Below are 18,683 nucleotides of genomic sequence, written 5' to 3'. Positions count from 1 at the left end.
TCCTTACGTCACAGTGGAACAATAATAAAGGGTGACTGCAGGAAAAAGATTGTGGCCCACTGCCTCGCTCCTCCGCTTGTTTGTCTTCTTTCCTTTCGGCACAAAAGCCTCTAATCAAATGAATTGGTGTGGGTCAGGGGCTGCTCAGCCAACCTCATCTCTCCGTTGCCTGGAAACGGCAGCGTGCCCGACCGGCCTCTGCGGCTTTCTATTTGCACACCAAACAGGACTCGCCGCCGCGTTCCTTCTTATATGAAATGTAAATAGGCTGTTACAGTACGACGGCGGAGAGCGAGCGCATCACGCCTCACAGCTCTGTTCATTAAGCTGCTCTCAGCAGCACCTGGGAACCATCATGGCCTCTGTTATAGCCCACACATCTCCATCTTACTGATGCAGTCAGATTACAACTGGAAGCCGATCTGAGGAAGGCCTAAGATAAATTGCTGCATTTGAAAAGCGTGTTAAATATACAGAAGAGGTCACTTTATACCAGTTGTTCTGAATTTAGTGTAATGATATACAAACTTTGTACTGTGACGGCATGACTTATGAGATGGTTATTGGGTTTGAATACCCCATGTTGACTGAGTACCTTTTGATCTAAATAAATAAATACAATTGTACTAGTTGTGTAGTTTAGCAGTGCTTTCACAGCAACTATGAGAGGCTGTGGTTTACACCTCTTAAGATACGATTTGGTCACTCAGATCACATTTGGTTAATCGGATTGCTTCGAGCTTGTCCATTTTCGACCGCAATGATGTAGTCGTAAACGCATTCAACTGGATTGCTTTGGTGGTGTAGACGCTCATGGCTTTGCATAGATCGCCTACTCCCGCTCATTGATCTTGTGTAATGTACGGAACACACATCGGCCCTGACTTCTAGAGTAAACCCACTGTGTGTCGCGGTCTTTAGGCTATCATTGGTTATGTTTACATTAGGCATGGGCCGGTATAAGATTCTGGCGGTATGATAACCTTTAGCAAAAATACCACGGTTTCACGGTGTTGCGGTTTTGCCATTGCAACACTAAAATGTGTTATTTTCAAATGCCAGGTACAATAAAGCCTTTAAATTATAATATGCTTTCAACACATATAATATTTTCGTAATGTATATTAAATGTAAACATCAAATCAATCACATGACTTCATGATTTAATTAATTTTGTATAAGCACAGCTCATACCTTGGAGACGGTATCACAGAACATTTTAGTGGTTTTAAAACCTTGACTGTTTTAAACCTCGGTATACCTTGAAACCGGTAACCGGCCCATGCCTAGTTTACATGCACAAAATTTTGTCAATCCGACTGCAGGACAGTATAGTTTACGTGTAGCCTAGTCATTGCAATCTGATTAAAATGTTCGTTCACATGTACATTGTATATAATCCGAACCAAATGTCTACGCAAGGACACAGCCAGGGTTGCCAGATTCATATATCCAAACCAGCCCAATAGACATTCAAAACTAGCCCAAAAGCATCCCAAAGACTATTAACAGCCCAAATACCAATAACTAATCAACAAAATCATTCGATCTTTGACCTGCTGCCAAAAAATTTTCTTTGAAACTTTAAAAGTAGCCCATATCTGAAGTCCGCAAAAACACAGAGGACTTTGCAACGAAGCTCAAAGCATGTTTGCATGTTCCTGTGGCGAGAATAATGTGATGCGTAAATACGAGTTAAATATAAGACATAAACTTAAGTACAATTCTTCTGCGCATGTGCACAAGGTATTTTTGCATTCGATTGAGAAAATACTACAATTAACGCATTTACATGCATACTTTTCTCCTGATGATCGGATCACCGATCGGAATACACCACCTCTTTCAATACGATCGAAATTTGCGTCCAATCGACTTGAGTCATATTGATTAATGTGTTTACATGACGGCATTTTAATCTAATTGAAACATCAATACGATTAAAAACAAATTATTTGGTTGCATGTAACTGTACCTAATGTACCTGATAAAACTAAAGCAGCTGCTCTCCTTTTATTTTTGTTTCATTTTGTAAGGATGTGAAAGTTTCGCAAGCTTATTTCATCACTTGCTGTGAAATATTTGAAAGAAGCCCTTGCATATACTTGTACAAAACATTATGCAGCATGTTTACTAACAATACAATCAATGGTATTCTTGAGATAATATTAGTGTGTGTCGATTTAAACCCTCATTTCTCCCGCTCATGTTTTAATGATTCACCCACAGACCGTCTTCTCAAAGTAATCAAGACAGAAGCGGTCGAAAGTGGACAAAAGAGACACTAGGTGTAAACAGACATGCTTGTCCACTTGTGATCCGATCGACCAAAACACATCTTAATAATAGGTGTAAACAGGGCCTGAGAGAAAACGGCATTAAATATCACTACATGTGATGACGGCACCATGCGTTACCGTGGTGCCGAGCTGGGGGTTGTGTACTCTTATATCAACAGGGTGAGCACCCCATAATAATCATACTACGCTAAGCTAGCAGTGATTGTATGAAGAATGAAGAACAACTGATATGTCCTGTAACCTATAAGCTATAGGGTTTGGCCACTGTTTGACCAGAGAGAGAGAGAGAGACAGGATTATAAAGGAGGGGAGAGATGTTATTGATCGCTGAAGAGAAAAAATGTTTGTTTGAGCTGAAAGTTCAGGTACAGCGTAATTCGTTCTGGATGTCTCGTATGTCTTACCAACAGATAATAGCTTTTTAATATGCAGATGAAGAGGAACTATGGATGTAAAGACAAACGCTGATCCTGCTTTTGAATACAAATTCAGCCCATAGACCTGCAGAAATCTAATCTCTGTTGGTGTGAACACCCCTTAACTCGAACGTGCCACATGTAAACCTGCTTCAAATACCTGCAGGCCTGGACATGACACATGTGAAGAACACTGACTTGTTTGAACATATAACAAGCCTGCTTTTCATTTCATTTTAAGCTATTGGTCATACTACAGTCATGTGATCAGGTGGCAATCGCGTGACCGATAATTCACAAGGAATTGTTTGTGGTGATTGCTTCTTAGCAGCCTTCGTATTGTGTCATGTTTAGCTTTTCCTTTGCCTGTTAAGAATAGCCATGTTACGCCGTCTTCCTATCCAGATCTGTGTAGTATGTACATGTGCGTGTGAGCAGGGCCACCGGGGTTGGTGGAAGCAGGAGATTACGGAGAGCTTTGTGTCCCCGGCAGGCCTGCATCGTCAGCAGGCAGGAGGAAGCTGTCTAAGCACCGGCCCGGGGTCAGCCTCAGCAAACTAAGAGGCCTACATTCCTACCCGCATTAATCCCTTGGCTCGGAGCCAGGCGTCCACTAACAAGGCTTGTCAATGAGCCCATCAACTTGCATGAAAATGCAGCTTGTTGAACCTGTATGTAATATATGATGATTGATCCCCAGGTTATTTTGGGGTAACACTTTATTTTACATCACCTAATTGCATGCAACCCTAAACCAAACCATAATCCTAAACCTAACCCTATAGTAAGTACATGTTGTTAATTAATAGTACTCAGTATTTAAATATATAATTACACTGTAACAAGAACACCTTAAAATAAGGTGTAACCCATTTTTGCTTCTGAACATAATAAATGTATGATACTTATTCTAGGGTTAGGATATTGGGGTTTGGTTTGGGTTAGTGGCATGTAACTATGCATAATTAACTGTAATAGTAAGTACATGTGTAACAAACACACTGTTATAGGGCTGCAACAACTAATCGATAAAATCAATATAAATCGATCGTTGTCAACTGTGTTGTGCTGTGAATAGTCGTTGGGATGCTTTTGGACTTAATTTGAATGGCCGTTGGCCTGGTATTATGTGGGACTGGCAACCCTGGAATGACAATGACAGAAGCAAAAGCGCAAACGAACGCTGGTTAATAAAGGTTTAATTTCGTCCTTTAGTATAAGTGAGTTTGTATTTGTTTAAATGTTATTGGGTTTTCATAAAAAATAGTATGAACCACAAACTAAGCATCTGGTTTAAAGTAAGGGGGAAATCCAGGTTTTTATTACTGTGAGGACGCATGTATATTATTTTGTTAATAACGAATAATGTTAATATTCATCAAGATTAAGATGAGTTTATTAATCTGTTTAGAATTGTGTGGCTTTTGCACTTTTTAATGTACATTTCTACACGTGAATACCCTAATTTAGTGCCTTATTTAGCTATAATAAGTGAAAAATGTAATTGAGTAAATATTTTGTTTTTAACCGATTAATCGAAAAGAGAATCGGCCAATTAATCGGTTATAAAAACAATTATTAGTTGCATCCCTACACTGTAAAATCCATCATAAAGGTGTCCAACGGTTACAAAATGACAAAAAAACAAATGCCAACACTATTATAGTCTCCTGAAAACCATATTGTGGGAGATAAACCACTTTTTTTGTACAAATATAAGCATAGTATCATTTTTCATGTTTTACACGGTCTCCACAAATGTTTACCTAAAATACTGTTTATTTCTGTACCTCCCCATCCGGTGCTCTTATATTCACATACATAAACCCACGTCTTTGTGAAACTAGATTTCTGAGATGAAAGTCCAACTCCAAGCAACGTGTTTTTTTTCTCCACTTTTTCCGTGTACAAAGTTTGAGTCGAATGTAATGCAGCATTAATCTACAGCTACATATGGAGCAGGAATTTGTGTCAGTGAAGTTTTATCGCTTGTTGCTTAATCGTGTTTTGCTCGGTCTCAACTTATCCTCCCCTAACCAATTGGTAAAATGAACCCCTGTTTGCTAAAACATCTTGCACAATCCACCATGTAGGGGTTGTGTACAGACTGCACACATGTTGTGTGGTTGTGACATAGAGACCTGATGCATGGAGATGTCAGTATAAAGCCTTGGCCATCCACAGTCTGCTGCAGCTACAGTACAGTACGGTGCTAAAAGTAGATCTCATATGTGATGAATTACAGCTGGCTGCAGGCAAAAACCGCTTTGTCTGACATGAGCTCCCACACTGATGGCAGATGCACTGCAGTTTCTCATCAGGATTGAAGGCAGAGGAAATGAAGCATGTTTTTGGAATGAATATTATTGTGTTTCCTCTCTAGGTGCCGTTCTTTAGTGCGTTTCTATTCTTGCAACGGAATGAAAGCGTGTAGGCCGGGCGTGCACAGTTCCCACACAATCCTTGTGCAGGGTTTATACAACAACATGATACAGATACTGTACACTGTTTTTTCTTGGAATTACTGAGTGATACTTTTGAATGACGTAAACGAGTTACTCATGAGTTTTGTAAAGTGTTGTTTCAAGTTTGCCAATCTTTTGCTTTTGTCTGCAGCCAGATAAAGCTTGTCCTTTGTTTTTTGTAGTATTTGATATTTTTTATGTTATCACATTTAATGCATTGCTGTAGTTTCACCATTGACATGCATCGATGTACTTTGCAAGTCTTATTTTGAACATCTAATAACTGTTCTATTTGATGTGTAGTGATGCACCAATTATGAGAGTTCATGGCCGATTGAACAGCCGTTTATTTACCTTTTTGTTTGTTTTTTTACAATAAGAATAAAAAGTGAGTAAAAGTAAGTAAAAACAGTGTTTATTTTAAGGCTGTTTAATGATTAATCGCAACTAATCGTTTGCAGAATAAAAGTTTTACACGATACACGATAGTATCGGGGAGCGAGGCAATGGTTTATTCATTTATTTATTTGTTTTTACTCATTTATGACAAATCACTTGTTTGGTTGACAAAAAAGAAGCTGACATAATCTAAGGGCAACACTTTCACGACCGCAACCTTCTTAAAACTGCCGCACGCGTTCAGGTCCGAGCAAGAGTCCAAGACGCGCAAGTCCAGGTGCGTCAATCTGGGTGATTTTCCAGCTGTCTCATGCAAAGTGAAGCCCACAAACCCTCTCATGCCATGAAAAGCATGCAATGCGCATGTTAATGTGAAACTATAATGATAATAATAATATCTATCGGCAACTATTGTCATGAAAGCCTGCTAACAGCGATATGCTTAACGATCGCCGATACACGATACTATCGTCTATCGGCACAACCCTATTACACAGTACACACACATATATAATGTAATCAAAAACTTTTATTCTGCAAACGATTAGTCGCAACTAATCGTGAGGCAGCACTAAATACCTAGCACTGTACCGTTTCGTTTTTCGTTATAAATCATGAAATTTCATGCACACAGCGTAAAAACCTGTGTATATATAATGTACACAAAAACTATTAATTTAACAAACGATTAGTTGCGATTAATCGTTATGCAGCCTTACTTTATTTGCTTGTTAACACGTCAAACTGGCCTTACATAAAAAGTAACTAGCTATTTAAAATTAGCATGCAACAATTGCATCTTAAGCACAATAATCAAACATGCAGTGCAGTGAAATTGTTTTGTTTAAAATTCAATTCAATTGTTTTAATCTATTTGTCTGAAATCTCATTATTATAACGAAAAACAGAACGGGCTTCAGCTTTGTGAAATTAGGCTAAATTAATCAAAATGTTTGCATAACAGAAACACCAGACTATACCTGAATACCATAATAAAGCGCAGATACACTCTCTGAAAGCAGATAGCGCTTAACAGCGGAAATATAGCGTTACCATGGTTACCCTTATAAGTAAAGCAGCCGCATGCACTTATATACACACCGCCTTATCAGCCATTGTATTGAGATCGGACGACAAGGAAATGCCATTGAGACTTTTCTTTTCCTCAAGTGTCTGAACGCAGATCGACCGCAATGATTTATGACCGGTCAATGGTGCGTCTCTCTCAAAGTATATGTATAGATGTATAATGGCCTGTGGATGTTTTATTGTTAAAATAGACCTGACAATGCCATGTATTGTTCTGGAACATGTGTTAACCTAATTTACAGTGCAAGTGTGCCGGTGTGTGCATTTGTTTATCTCTATCGGCCTGACCTTTGAGCCACTTTGAGGTGTGGAGCTTGTGTGTGGGGTGAGACCGGGGCGTGTTTGAGGGACATTTCATACCGCTGGATATCAGAAGAGCCGTTTTACGCTGTGTGCATGTGGGTACGTTAGATTGGGGATATAAATAGCTGTCTTTGAATCAGAAGACTGTTGCGCTATGGTAAGGAAGATTGCCAGCTATACAGGGTTGATAGAGAGCAAAGCAAATAAGTAGCGAATGGGCCCTGTTCACGCATAACACATGAATTATGGAGAAGCATTACAGTGAAACTGCCCTCGTTGTTGTTCTACACATGTAAATATTTGTTCAAGGGTGGAGTAGAGATGATCCTCACATTATTACCTGTACGAATCATGGTTAAACGTTAGATCTTGTGGGGGTGAATAATTGCACTTTCGTGATGTTTGGTCTTGACGCAGTGCACGTCTTGCAATACATTGCAGTAGGTTGACGCTTTTATATGCCACCGCCGGCAAATTGCATGTCACACAAAGCTCGTTCTTTTCTCAAAGTGAACCCACATGCTCGATTTAAATTGTAACAGGGTGTATGGAGTCTGCAGCCGTACTGTGGGAACGTTCAGCATACCAATTGCTCCCAAGTCAGAAGAAAAAGATGATTGCGCGTCTTGCAGACATTCAACCAGTACTTTTTATTTTAAAGGCTGTATGTTTTTAAAGATTTAACGCAGAATAAACCACACATTGATATTTGTTGTCTGTACATTAATCGTGTAAGTTGACACAGTATGGGCAATGTTATACCGTATTGATTTTATTCTCACATCACTTGCAGCAGCCATCTTCACCCTGCGGAGTTAATGAATTGCAGTACATTTGCGCATTTTGCATTCAGACACTTTGTTGCTTTTATATCTTTATCTTACTGTCGAGCCTGAAGCTCTGATCTGTCTACGTGACTTTGTCTAATGGGGTTTTCACAAGATACTGAACTGCAGTTGATGACAACTCCTCTTTTGTAATTGAAACAAACAGTTTCTTGCTTTACTGCATAACATCAATGTATTGTTACATTTAATAAAATATGTTTTTGCCTGGATCGGTCTATCATGACATTTTTGCCATTTTACCTGCATGCATATATAGATTGCATATGAGTTATGAATTTTCAAACAAATGGTTTTATCTGATGAAATGCATGCATATTTAAAATACTTCACTTTTTGGTGTTTGCATCCATGTCAACAGATTATATGTTTGTTTAAAACAAACACAATGACATTTGGTTTGGGAAGTAGTTGTAAGCCAGATGTTTTTACAAGCCCAAAGGATGACCATATGTAAATGAGGTGTTTATTTTGATGGTCTGTTGGTTTAAAGTAGAATGATGGCAGATGAATGAATGGAAGAGCTTGTGGCCGATGATGGACGTGAGGTGCTAATGTTTCTCCCTCCCTTTGTATTACAGACGGTCGATGACGATGCGATGGAAGCGTGAATGAGGTTTGGCGTGGCAGTAGCTGAACGATGCCCAAGGGTGGGGGTTCTAAAACCCCCCAGCTGGAGGACTTCCCACTCAACACCGACATGGTGGAGAAACAGGGTGGGAAGAAGGTAAGAAAATCGTTTTTGTATCTAAACACAAACTTTTGAAGAAAGTTCACCCAAGTTTTGCAATTGTTATTTACTCACTCTCATATTGGCACAAACCTGTATGACATTCCTCCTATGGGGTGAATGAAGAAGGTCCGTTTTTTGTTGAATGTTATGGACGTTATTTTATTCTTATTAACATGAATGAGTGCCAGGCTTTAAAATGATAATACAACATCCATAAATCCATAGCTTTGTGTGATGACCCATTTTTTGGCGATGATATTTTGACTTTATGGTTCACCTTACATACAAGTTTGGCATTGGAGTGACTAAACAATGAGTTCATGTGTGCATTGTGTGAAACTGGACTTCATCAGTTATGTGTTTAAAACTGTCGAAGATAGCATCTTTTTACATATATATAACTATGGCCCGAGCTGTGCGATTGAGTAGAGGCGGGGACTAATTAGCATATTCATAGGTCTACAAATACTAAATAAGTACAGGGTGTTTATACCTGGTATGCAGATGCGTTTTTGTCAATTGGACCACAAGTGGGTGAGAGAGACACATTAACGTTTACAACTGGTATTGTAATCCATCTTTTTTTTGTCCACTTTCTGTCCTGATTTCTGAGGGGGTGGACTGTGGGCAAGTCCGTCTGATTTCTTTTAAATGCTAGCGGAAGAAATTATGGGTCTAAATTGAATCCGAGTTTTGTACGTGTTTTGTAAGAGCTCTAATATTATCAGAGAAGTATATTTCTGCGAATTTCACACAAAATGAAAGGGGCGGCGAGCAGCCGCTTCAGTTTTATCAATGAAAACCTAAAGATAGCGCTGTACACTGTGGTTTGCGCTAGAAGTCATGTCCTATGTTAAAACATTGTGTTCGGTCACATAAGATCAATTTGCGGATAGTAGGTCATCTTTTGTGGCTACTTAAACACATTCGACCACATGAGCATCTACACTGTAAAAAATGATGTCATATCAACATATATTTTTATGTTACTTTAACAGTTTCAACTTATCTCAACTTAATCACAAGTCAAAACTTTAAAGAGCACCAGTGGTCCGATTCACAATTTTACATTTCCTTTAGTGTGTAAGTGTGTATTCATACATGATATGCTAAATGTACAAAAAAAATGCATTTTTACTACAACAAACACATGGATTGTAGGCAACGGTTTACTTCCTAGAATTATTGATGTAGAAAAGACCGACATTATCATAATTCCTCCAGCTTCGGACTCGCAGCCTGTAAGTTAACTCCTGTTAGCATTGCATTGTGAGCGAATCTTTTAAACATGGTAAAAAGCGACACATTTTCCGCTGACGTCAGAGGTATTCAGGCCAATCACAACGTACAGATTAGCTAGCCAATCAGGGACACAGAGCTTTTCAAATCCGTGCATTTTAGGAAGAGAGTGAAATCTGGAGCTACATAAATGTACCGTATGTGGAAATAATGTGTTTTTAACCATAAACCACCCAAACACATTATATAATACTAAAATACACACAAAAGCAATCTGGTCGAATGTGTTTTCAACTACCACTGAATGCGGTCGAAAGTGGATGAGCTCAATGCGTTTTACACCCCGTTTACACCTGTATTTAGTAAGGGTGTCACGATTTCGATTTTAAATCGAAATCGATCGAAATTAAGTCACAGCTTCGAACTTCGAATTAAAAAATGGGATCGTCGATGCTGCCACGCCCCCATTTCACGTCCGGTCGGCTTGCCAAGCGCGGAAAAAAAACTCTCAGAGATGCCTTTAAAAACATCTGTCCAGCGGAACGCGATCATATTTTAAACACGAGGGATGTATTGCTACAACTCCTTGAAATGCATATCATAAACAGGATTACTAGTGATCTGACTTTGGACAGAGTGCAGCTCTCTGCATGTGCGCGATAGTGAGGGAGGCGCAAATATGCAGCGGGTTATATTTTAAACAAAAGGATAGTTTGCCTCAGCTCGCATGAAACGCATAAAACTGAACACATACATAAGGATTACTACTTTAGTTTATGTTTAGACTTCGGACAGATGCGAGAGCGTGTGCACGTGAGACAGAGAGAAGCGCAGCTGCTTATGATGCTGGATTTATTTCAGATGCCAAGTCCAAGACACGCGCATTAAGTCCATGTGCATTATTAAGTCCATGTTAGAGATGTGCGGATGGACTATTATTTCATCCGCAACCGCATAACAAAACTCATCATCCATCCACCATTTTAATAAGTCAGAAATGTCTCCGCTGTTTTCTGCTGACAGGCATGGTGGGCGCTACTGGGGGCGTGTGCAGCAGGTGACGCAAATTTTGGGTCCTCAGAAGGCTAGACCGTCTCATTACAGTTCTCTTCTTGAACTTCTGAGGCTGCCACTATGAAAGACAGAGAGGTCGCATGCTTAGACAGAGCTAATAACAAGAAGTCGATCCGGCACCCGCCCGAATTTAATAAAAATATTATTTTTCGTCACGTCATCCGCCCGATCCATGTAACTGCCAACCGCGCATCTCTAGTCCATGTGCGTGCAAAAAGTAATCCTCTCTCTACAAGCTCTCGCGTTAAGTGAAGCCCACAAACCCCCATGCAAGTTGTGCAATGTGCATGTTAAAGTATTATAATAATAATAATAAATAATGGCATATAATTTTTGTCTAAATTATATGCCTATATAAATATATGTAAAAATCGAGAATCGGATCGAATCGTGACCTTAGAATCGAAAATGTAATCGAATCGAGGATTTGGAGAATCGTGACACCCCTAGTATTTAGCATCGACTACTTGTGATGCGATCGACCACAATACGAGGTGTAAACAGCCTCTTACGTTCAAGCTGTTTTAAAGCATGAAGAAATGACTGTCTCTGGAAAAAAATGTATTACATATGCTTAGGGCTGGACGATATGGCGAAAAAAATGTATATATTGCTGGTATACTTCTCAATTTCGATCGATACGGTATAAATCCGATATCTGCATGGATGTTAAAAAGCTTTGGGATAAACTGCAAAGAATGCCCAAAACGAATGTCTGTACATACAAACTTCTAAACAAATGAATTTACAAAGTCTATGAAGCATCATCCTATAAAACAATATAATATTTACAAAATAAAAATGGTATAAATAAATTGATGTTCATTATTTATTTAGCCTTCATACAAAATTAAATGTAAACTCACTGTCAAATAATCAGACTTTAGGGCTCACCTTTAATATTAATAAGGTTCATCTAAATGTCAGTCAGTGATAAATGCTGTAATGCAGGGCTTTCAAACTAATGGATCTTTTTAATAACAAATTCTTCATTCACAGTATTAACTAGTTTCATAGTTTTGATCAATTTACTAGTATAGGAATATGTGGAAAAATATTACGTTTTCCGGAATGCGCGGCTCGTGGTTGCTTAGCAGCGAAAGACGCCACACGCTCTGAAGGAAGTAGCGCATTGACCAGCGTTTAGCACATTACATTACAGCGGCCATGGGACGCCTCTAATGTATATAGAAATATCGGAAATGTGTTTAGAAGCCATATCACAGTTATTGAAAAATGATATACCGCGGCATATATTGATATTGGATTATTGTCCAGCCCTACATATGCTATTATGATGCTCAAAGATGAGTTTAAGGTGATACAATTATCGACTACAGGAGGACTTTAAGAAATAAAATGCATTCAATATTTAGCCATTTTCATTAATAATTGGTAATATTCAATGTCCATCAGCATTTGTAAAGGTGGACAGTAGGGATGGGCATGATTAATCGACGATCGATAATTGATCGTTAAGAATTTAGTCGATGACGTTAATTTGTTATTGATTAATCGAATCCTTTTTTATCTAATGCAGGTTGCGTTGCCTAGCGTAGCATGTGTCTTGAAGCAGTTTGACCTTCCGTTTTGATTTCAAAAAAATAATCATGAAGAGGTCATGATTTTTTGGAACAAATTAAGTCTCTGTTTAAGAATGCGGCTCGCAGCTGCAGGTTCCGCTGCTTAAGAGCACCGCATATTCAAGAGCATATATCTTCCGTTTGTCTAACTAAATGAAGTTTAACTGTTTGCCACGAGTTGATCTTGTAATAAAGGTCTCATGGAGGAAAACGCGCTGTATTTTTGTATTCAACATTTTTGAATTATAAAAGTTAAATAATTATTTTTATGATAAAAATATTAATGATTAATCGATAGTCGATCGTTAATTCTCCAGACGATCGACTAAAAAAATTTAATCGAATGCCCATCCCTAGTGGACAGGCAATAAAGCAGACGAGAACAAAACAAAACCAAGTACAACTCTGTGTTTTAAATAGTAAATCACACTGTAGTGGTACTTTAATGTGCTTGGGAGTATATAATAACATGTATGTGCATACAGAGGCACTGGAAGTTATTTTCTGTTCATCATAATAACTGTTTTTGGGTCTGGTGGTCAGTGTTTTGATGTAAGAGCAGCTAGAGTTATTACAGACTTTATTGCCCAGATGGTGTGTGTGTATGTACCTCATTCTGTGTTGGATTGCATCAGACTTTGCAAAGGGGAGGGAGAGAGCGAGCGGGCGATCGAGAGAAAGAGAGAGAGAGAGAAAACATTGCTAGGAGACCAGTCAGTAAACAGCGCACTCACACAGATGGTTTTGAAGAAAAGCAATGAAACCATTTTTACTTGATTTTGCTTTTTTTTACTATGGGCCGTACAAAATCCAACTCACGTGCTCCCCCCCTCTCTCCCTTTCTTTCTCTCTCTCTTTTTCTCCTTCGGTGTCAGATAGTGTAGTTGTGTGCGTGTGTGTTTGCATGTGGATGACATCATGGTCTCATGACTGGGACGTGGGCAGGACTGAAAGGCTCTTGCTGTGGAAACATCTATACGTTGCATTTCGCCTCGGCTTTATCACAGCACTAAGAGCTCTTGAATTAGTTTTCATCGGCACTGCCAGTAGCCATTCACAAACCCTGCCTAATATCACTTCCTCTAGCAATGATCAGCCGATGCTTACTTCTGTTTAAGTACTTCATTTAGTTAGACAACTGTGTTAAGAATGTCCTGCAGAAAATTTGATCTTACATCTCTGTTGATTCTCGGTTTATTATCAGATGTATGTGTGATGATACGTCTAGTTAAAACGTCATTTTATTGTATTCAAACTTGGAAATAAAGTATCAGTTTTTAAAAATGTACATGATTAAATGTTATGTGCGAATAAGCAAATTTGTGGCACCTAAGATGCTCTTTCGAACAAATATGCAAATATGTGTCAGACATGAAAAAATGGAAAAGGAAAGCTTTCACTAGTGGTCTCTGAAGAAATTTTAATACATTTGCTCATCGGGAGTAAAATTATCTTAAAACATCTGATGGATTTCTACTCTCTGCTCCATTTTAACACATTTTGTCATATTTATAGGCATTGCGCAACCGTTATAACAAATGAAAATGCATAAAATATAAAAAGCAAGGAGAACTTGTAGCGCCCTTTTAAATCAGTTTTATTTTTCCCAAATTCCGTTTTATTTATTCTCAACTTCCATGTTTTTCGTTTTCATTTTTCTGGATTCTGCTTTTGAAGGTTAAATAAAATTTCAGTTATCAAAAAGCATATCAATCGAAAACATTAAACAAATACGATTTAACAAAAATGTATTTAAAATTACATATATGCTGATGTATTTTGGCTCTCACTTAAATGTTTTTTTTTCTTTCAATCAAAATACTATACTCATCTGTATTAAATGTAAATATGTTACTTATGCGCGTGCAATCCCGACACGTGGAAGAAAGTATACGGTACCTATTTTGTCTGCTGTGTCCCAGGCTTTGACGAAACCGCTTTTGCTCTGTTAAGGCAACGCTTGTCTTTGCAATGCATGACGAGAAACAGACGTTCATTTCTTTACATCCAACATTATACAAAAGGAAAATGTTTCGGTGCATTTCTGTGATTTTATTTGCTGATTTATGAAACCACGTCAAAAATTAGCATTCTAAAATGAGTTATAATGGGTTTTAAAAATGACTGAATCCATAATTTGCCAAAATCTGTGATATTTTGCGTTGTACAGTAAATTCCATTTTTATACTTGGATTCTGTGATTCCATCCAGGATTTCCGTATCACAGGTCCCTAAGGTTAAAGCTTGATTCTCATTAAGTAAAAGTTTAACATTACATATTTGGGTCAATGACGTGACGTTAATTATTTTGTGTCCATATGGTTCAATTACATGTTAAAGGGTTAAAATTTCTAAATAAATTTGCAGATTACTTGCATACATTTTTTTTCTCTTTTTTTTTTGAGGACAAAGTGTACAATTTCTGGTTTTATTTCATTTTGAAAGAATATTTGGGGGATGATTGCAAAAATGTTAATGTGGTGTAACCGGTCTTTGTCAATTGGTGTAACTAGTTTTTTTTTAATAAAAATATAAATATATTCATAAAAAATTGTGGAATAAAATATAATCATCTAGTTTAGTAGCCTGACGTTGGCATACTCAATTCTAGTCAGAATTTGAGTCTGATACCGCTCCATTGGGCTATGATTGTGAGGTGTGTCTAAACCGAAAAATGCCTCTGCACTCAATTGGATAGACCTATGACCAATCAGAGCAACGGAGTGTGTGACGTATGTTGAAATGTTGCTTTTGCAGCCTGACCGAATTGCTAGTCATTTCGCTACAATGACACTAACACTGTGATTATACTAGCGAACATACATCAACACCTACTATGTTTACAACATTTAATTTATATCACAACATTAAGTATTTACTAAGTCATACAGTAAGACTATCTCTTACCATTTGTACATTAGGTGAACTTCATCCACGACGATACCCATTACGTTTGCTTGAAAAATATCGGAGCCTAGCATGTCCCTCCACTTATTCAGCAGCCACGATTCCGGGCTTCCGAAAAAAAGCTGGCAACGACCGCTAATTATATCCATCTTGTCGTGCACGCCGAGTTGCATCGCCGTGATACCCATTTCAGTTGCTTCTTTAACTTGGTCCTCCATAAGTGCAACCAACTTTTGCCGAATCCCGTAGGAAGGATGGCAAAAACATCTTTCCGATCAACAAATGCCTTGATCGCGTTTCTCTGTTCCTCTTTTTAAATCAATGCTCTGTCGATATCTTTAAGAACAGACTCAATGTCAGAATCCACACATCTGAACTCTACAGCGGCAGCCATTTCGTTTGTAAATAGATTCAACACACGCGCTCTTTGTTGACGTGGTTGATTACGTTACTGTTGATCATCGCATGATAATTTGATTGGTCGACCAGCTTTGGGTTTTGCATAGTAGCTCCGCAACGGAGAAACCCCAGACCGATCTTCCCATTTTCAAAATGTTGTGGGTGGGGCTAAGATCGGCTGGCACCCAGGCTACTATTTTAGTGTAATATGATTTTTTTTACATACATTTTTACATCATTTCTCAAAAATAATTTAGAAAACAGAGCTGTTTTCAGCATATTCAGGGCAAATATTACAAAAACGCATTTAAAATTATATTTTAAAAGGATTTTTTTTATGATTACGTGTACATGCCATCAAGGTGGATAAAATATTTAATATTTCTTATTCTTTGGCGCAATTGGCGGTTACACCATTGGACATTTTCAGGTCCATTCAGTCTTAACTTTCATAAAATGTTGCAAATGTTATTTTTTATTGCATAAAATTTACTTAAATACACTATGTGCATTGAAATAAACCTTTTAAAACAAATTTTTTTTTTAAAGATTTATGATTTTCTCGTCTTGACAAACTATTTTTGTCACTGACCCATTTACATTTAAGTTATTTTTTAGTTTTTAATTTGATGTTGTGTATCAGACAAATTTTAAAGAAGGCGGTATAGATTGTGGGATGCCTGAAAGGTTTTTCATTTGTAAATTTTAAGAGTCTTTGCATTGCTACAGACCTCTCCCTACTCGGCCTAGTTTGAATCTTTTGTTTACTGTAGTATCTATAACGAAAGTCCAGTATTCACTTAGTTTCAATTATCTGCACATAGTATTATCAGAGTTTGTTATTAGCACTTAAAAGTGAGTTGAATTATTTGTCACCCTAAACTTACAATACAATTTCCATGTTCCCTCAGGATAAAGACAAAGGCTCGTCAAACAAGACTCCTAAATTGGACCGCAGCGATGGTGTCAAAGAGATGAAAGAGAAAGCTCCTAAGAGGAAGCTGCCCTTCACTGTTGGAGCCAATGGAGATCAGAAAGATTCTGACTCGGGTAAGAGGCGGGGCCAACTTTTAGAGAGGCATTCTGGGTAACAGGAAGTTGAGTTGAGTCTTGTGTGTTTGAGCAGCAGTGTTGTTTTGCTTAAGTACTGTATGTTGGACTAACAGAAGCCCTGCTGGAGTTACCATTACTTTGTTGATTGGAAATTATTTGGATGAAATGCTGAGGAAGGTGAGATTTACACTTATGTGTTTTCCTATGGGAATATTTTGGGATTTTGTTGCTTTTTGGATGTCTGTAAGGTCTAAAATGGTGTTAAATATGTGCAGTACTTTAATGCGTTTGTTTCATTGCAAATTTGTTTCATCGAAATGAAATGCAGTCAGACGTCTTCTCTGCCTGTTAGACAGATAGCGCTTGAATATATTTTGAATTTGGGCTGTTCTTTTTATAGCTGTAATATCTGCATGGTTTTGCAGCAGAAGCGCAGCCTCTCTGTAACCTTTTAGCAAGCCGTTGGCAGAAACCACCCCCCTCCTCCTCCTCCTCGAGACGTGGCTGTAAGGCGTGAAATCTTGCCCATTTTCCCTCTCATGAGACAAAGCCTGAAGGGCTCATTGTGATGCTAATAGGGGGTGTGGTCACGGCCATTCTTTGACTGGACCTGCTTTAATGTTTGTGTTTTTCTCTGTCAGATTTCAATGTTTTTAAGCTCACAATCGAAAACAATACTCCCCCAGATCACTTTTCAGTTTTATTTACTCAATAATGCATTGAATATTGTTTCAGATTTACTTCTCAGTTCAGTTTTTTCTTTGATTTGCATCCTCAATTTTAAGGCTTACAGTCGCTGGTATGCTTGTTTGGAGTTGGTTGCATGTTTTTTGCTGTATCATTGTGTCTCTCTCTCTAATGGAGTTTCTCCAGCTCTTGGCTCGGCTCATCCTATGCACCCTTACTGGGATTTTTGATGTAGTCTCCTCCCCCAGTTGGAATATTTCCAGTACAGGACTAGTTACATTTTCCCATTATTCCTGTAAGCTCACACAATCATCCTTTCAGCTTAAAATTTATGTTTAATGTTTAACTGCTATGAAGATTTGAATTATGATGTGTTCTCAGTTAGGGCTGCATAACGATTAATCGCAACTAATCGTTTGCAGAATAAAAGTTTTTGTTTACATCATTTATGTGTGTGTACGGTGTATAATAATTATGTGTATATGTATGTATTTATACATTTTTATATTTGTATATAATTTATATTATATGTAAGTATAAATGCTTAAACACGATTAATCGTTATGCAGCCATATTATCATTTGCTAGGAAAACCATTATTAATTCTGTTTTGGTTTGATTGAAATAAAAGTCATTGCAGATGGGGACAGGGATTGTTTTGGGTATTAATGAGCTGAGAATGGTTCCTCAAAGCAAGAATGGAGTTTGGAGAAACCATCATATATTGATTGAATGGGGGAATTTTGACTAATCAATATGATAGACAATAAAAGTCTTCCATTGTGGCTGTTTGTAAACAAAAATATTGTTAAATAAAATTGCATTTTCTTTGTGCATTTTGCTTCGGCCCGCTACTCTGTGTTGTGTGATCACTGCATCAAAGCGGTTTTGTCATTATTAATCCACATGACAGTTAGAAGTACATATTTACATGTAGGCATTTAGCAGATGTTTTTATCCAAAGATTAGGAAACACTAGAAGTGATGTGTCATAGGGAGGCAATAGTACAAAAGGTGCTTATACCAAGATTCAAGTTTTCACTATTACGAAACAATACCTGTTGAGAGAAAAAGAGAGTTGTTTTTTTTATGAAAAGAGGGAAGAGATAGAAATGCGGTCAATATCTATGTCAAGTATTTTTGAAAGAGATGGGATTTCAATTGTTCTATGAATGTTGCAAGAGATGTGGC

The 18,683-nt window shown here is 37.9% G+C and overlaps 1 protein-coding gene across 1 annotated transcript in view; it reads left to right on the top strand.

Moving 5' to 3' along the window:
- ankrd11 (ankyrin repeat domain 11) overlaps nt 1-18,683 on the top strand; it is a 155,801-nt gene that overhangs the window by 115,336 nt on the left and 21,782 nt on the right. Inside the window, exons 3-4 of the mRNA XM_065261703.1 lie at nt 8,399-8,544; nt 16,664-16,802. Coding sequence (XP_065117775.1) covers nt 8,458-8,544; nt 16,664-16,802 — 226 coding nt within the window. The 5' untranslated portion in view covers nt 8,399-8,457. The remainder of the gene's footprint in view (nt 1-8,398; nt 8,545-16,663; nt 16,803-18,683) is intronic.

This window comes from Paramisgurnus dabryanus, chromosome 2 (genome assembly GCF_030506205.2).
Source record: "Paramisgurnus dabryanus chromosome 2, PD_genome_1.1, whole genome shotgun sequence".
NCBI lineage: Eukaryota > Metazoa > Chordata > Actinopteri > Cypriniformes > Cobitidae > Paramisgurnus > Paramisgurnus dabryanus.
Note: the sequence above shows the minus strand (reverse complement) of the source record. Positions and strands in the feature narration are given on the sequence as shown.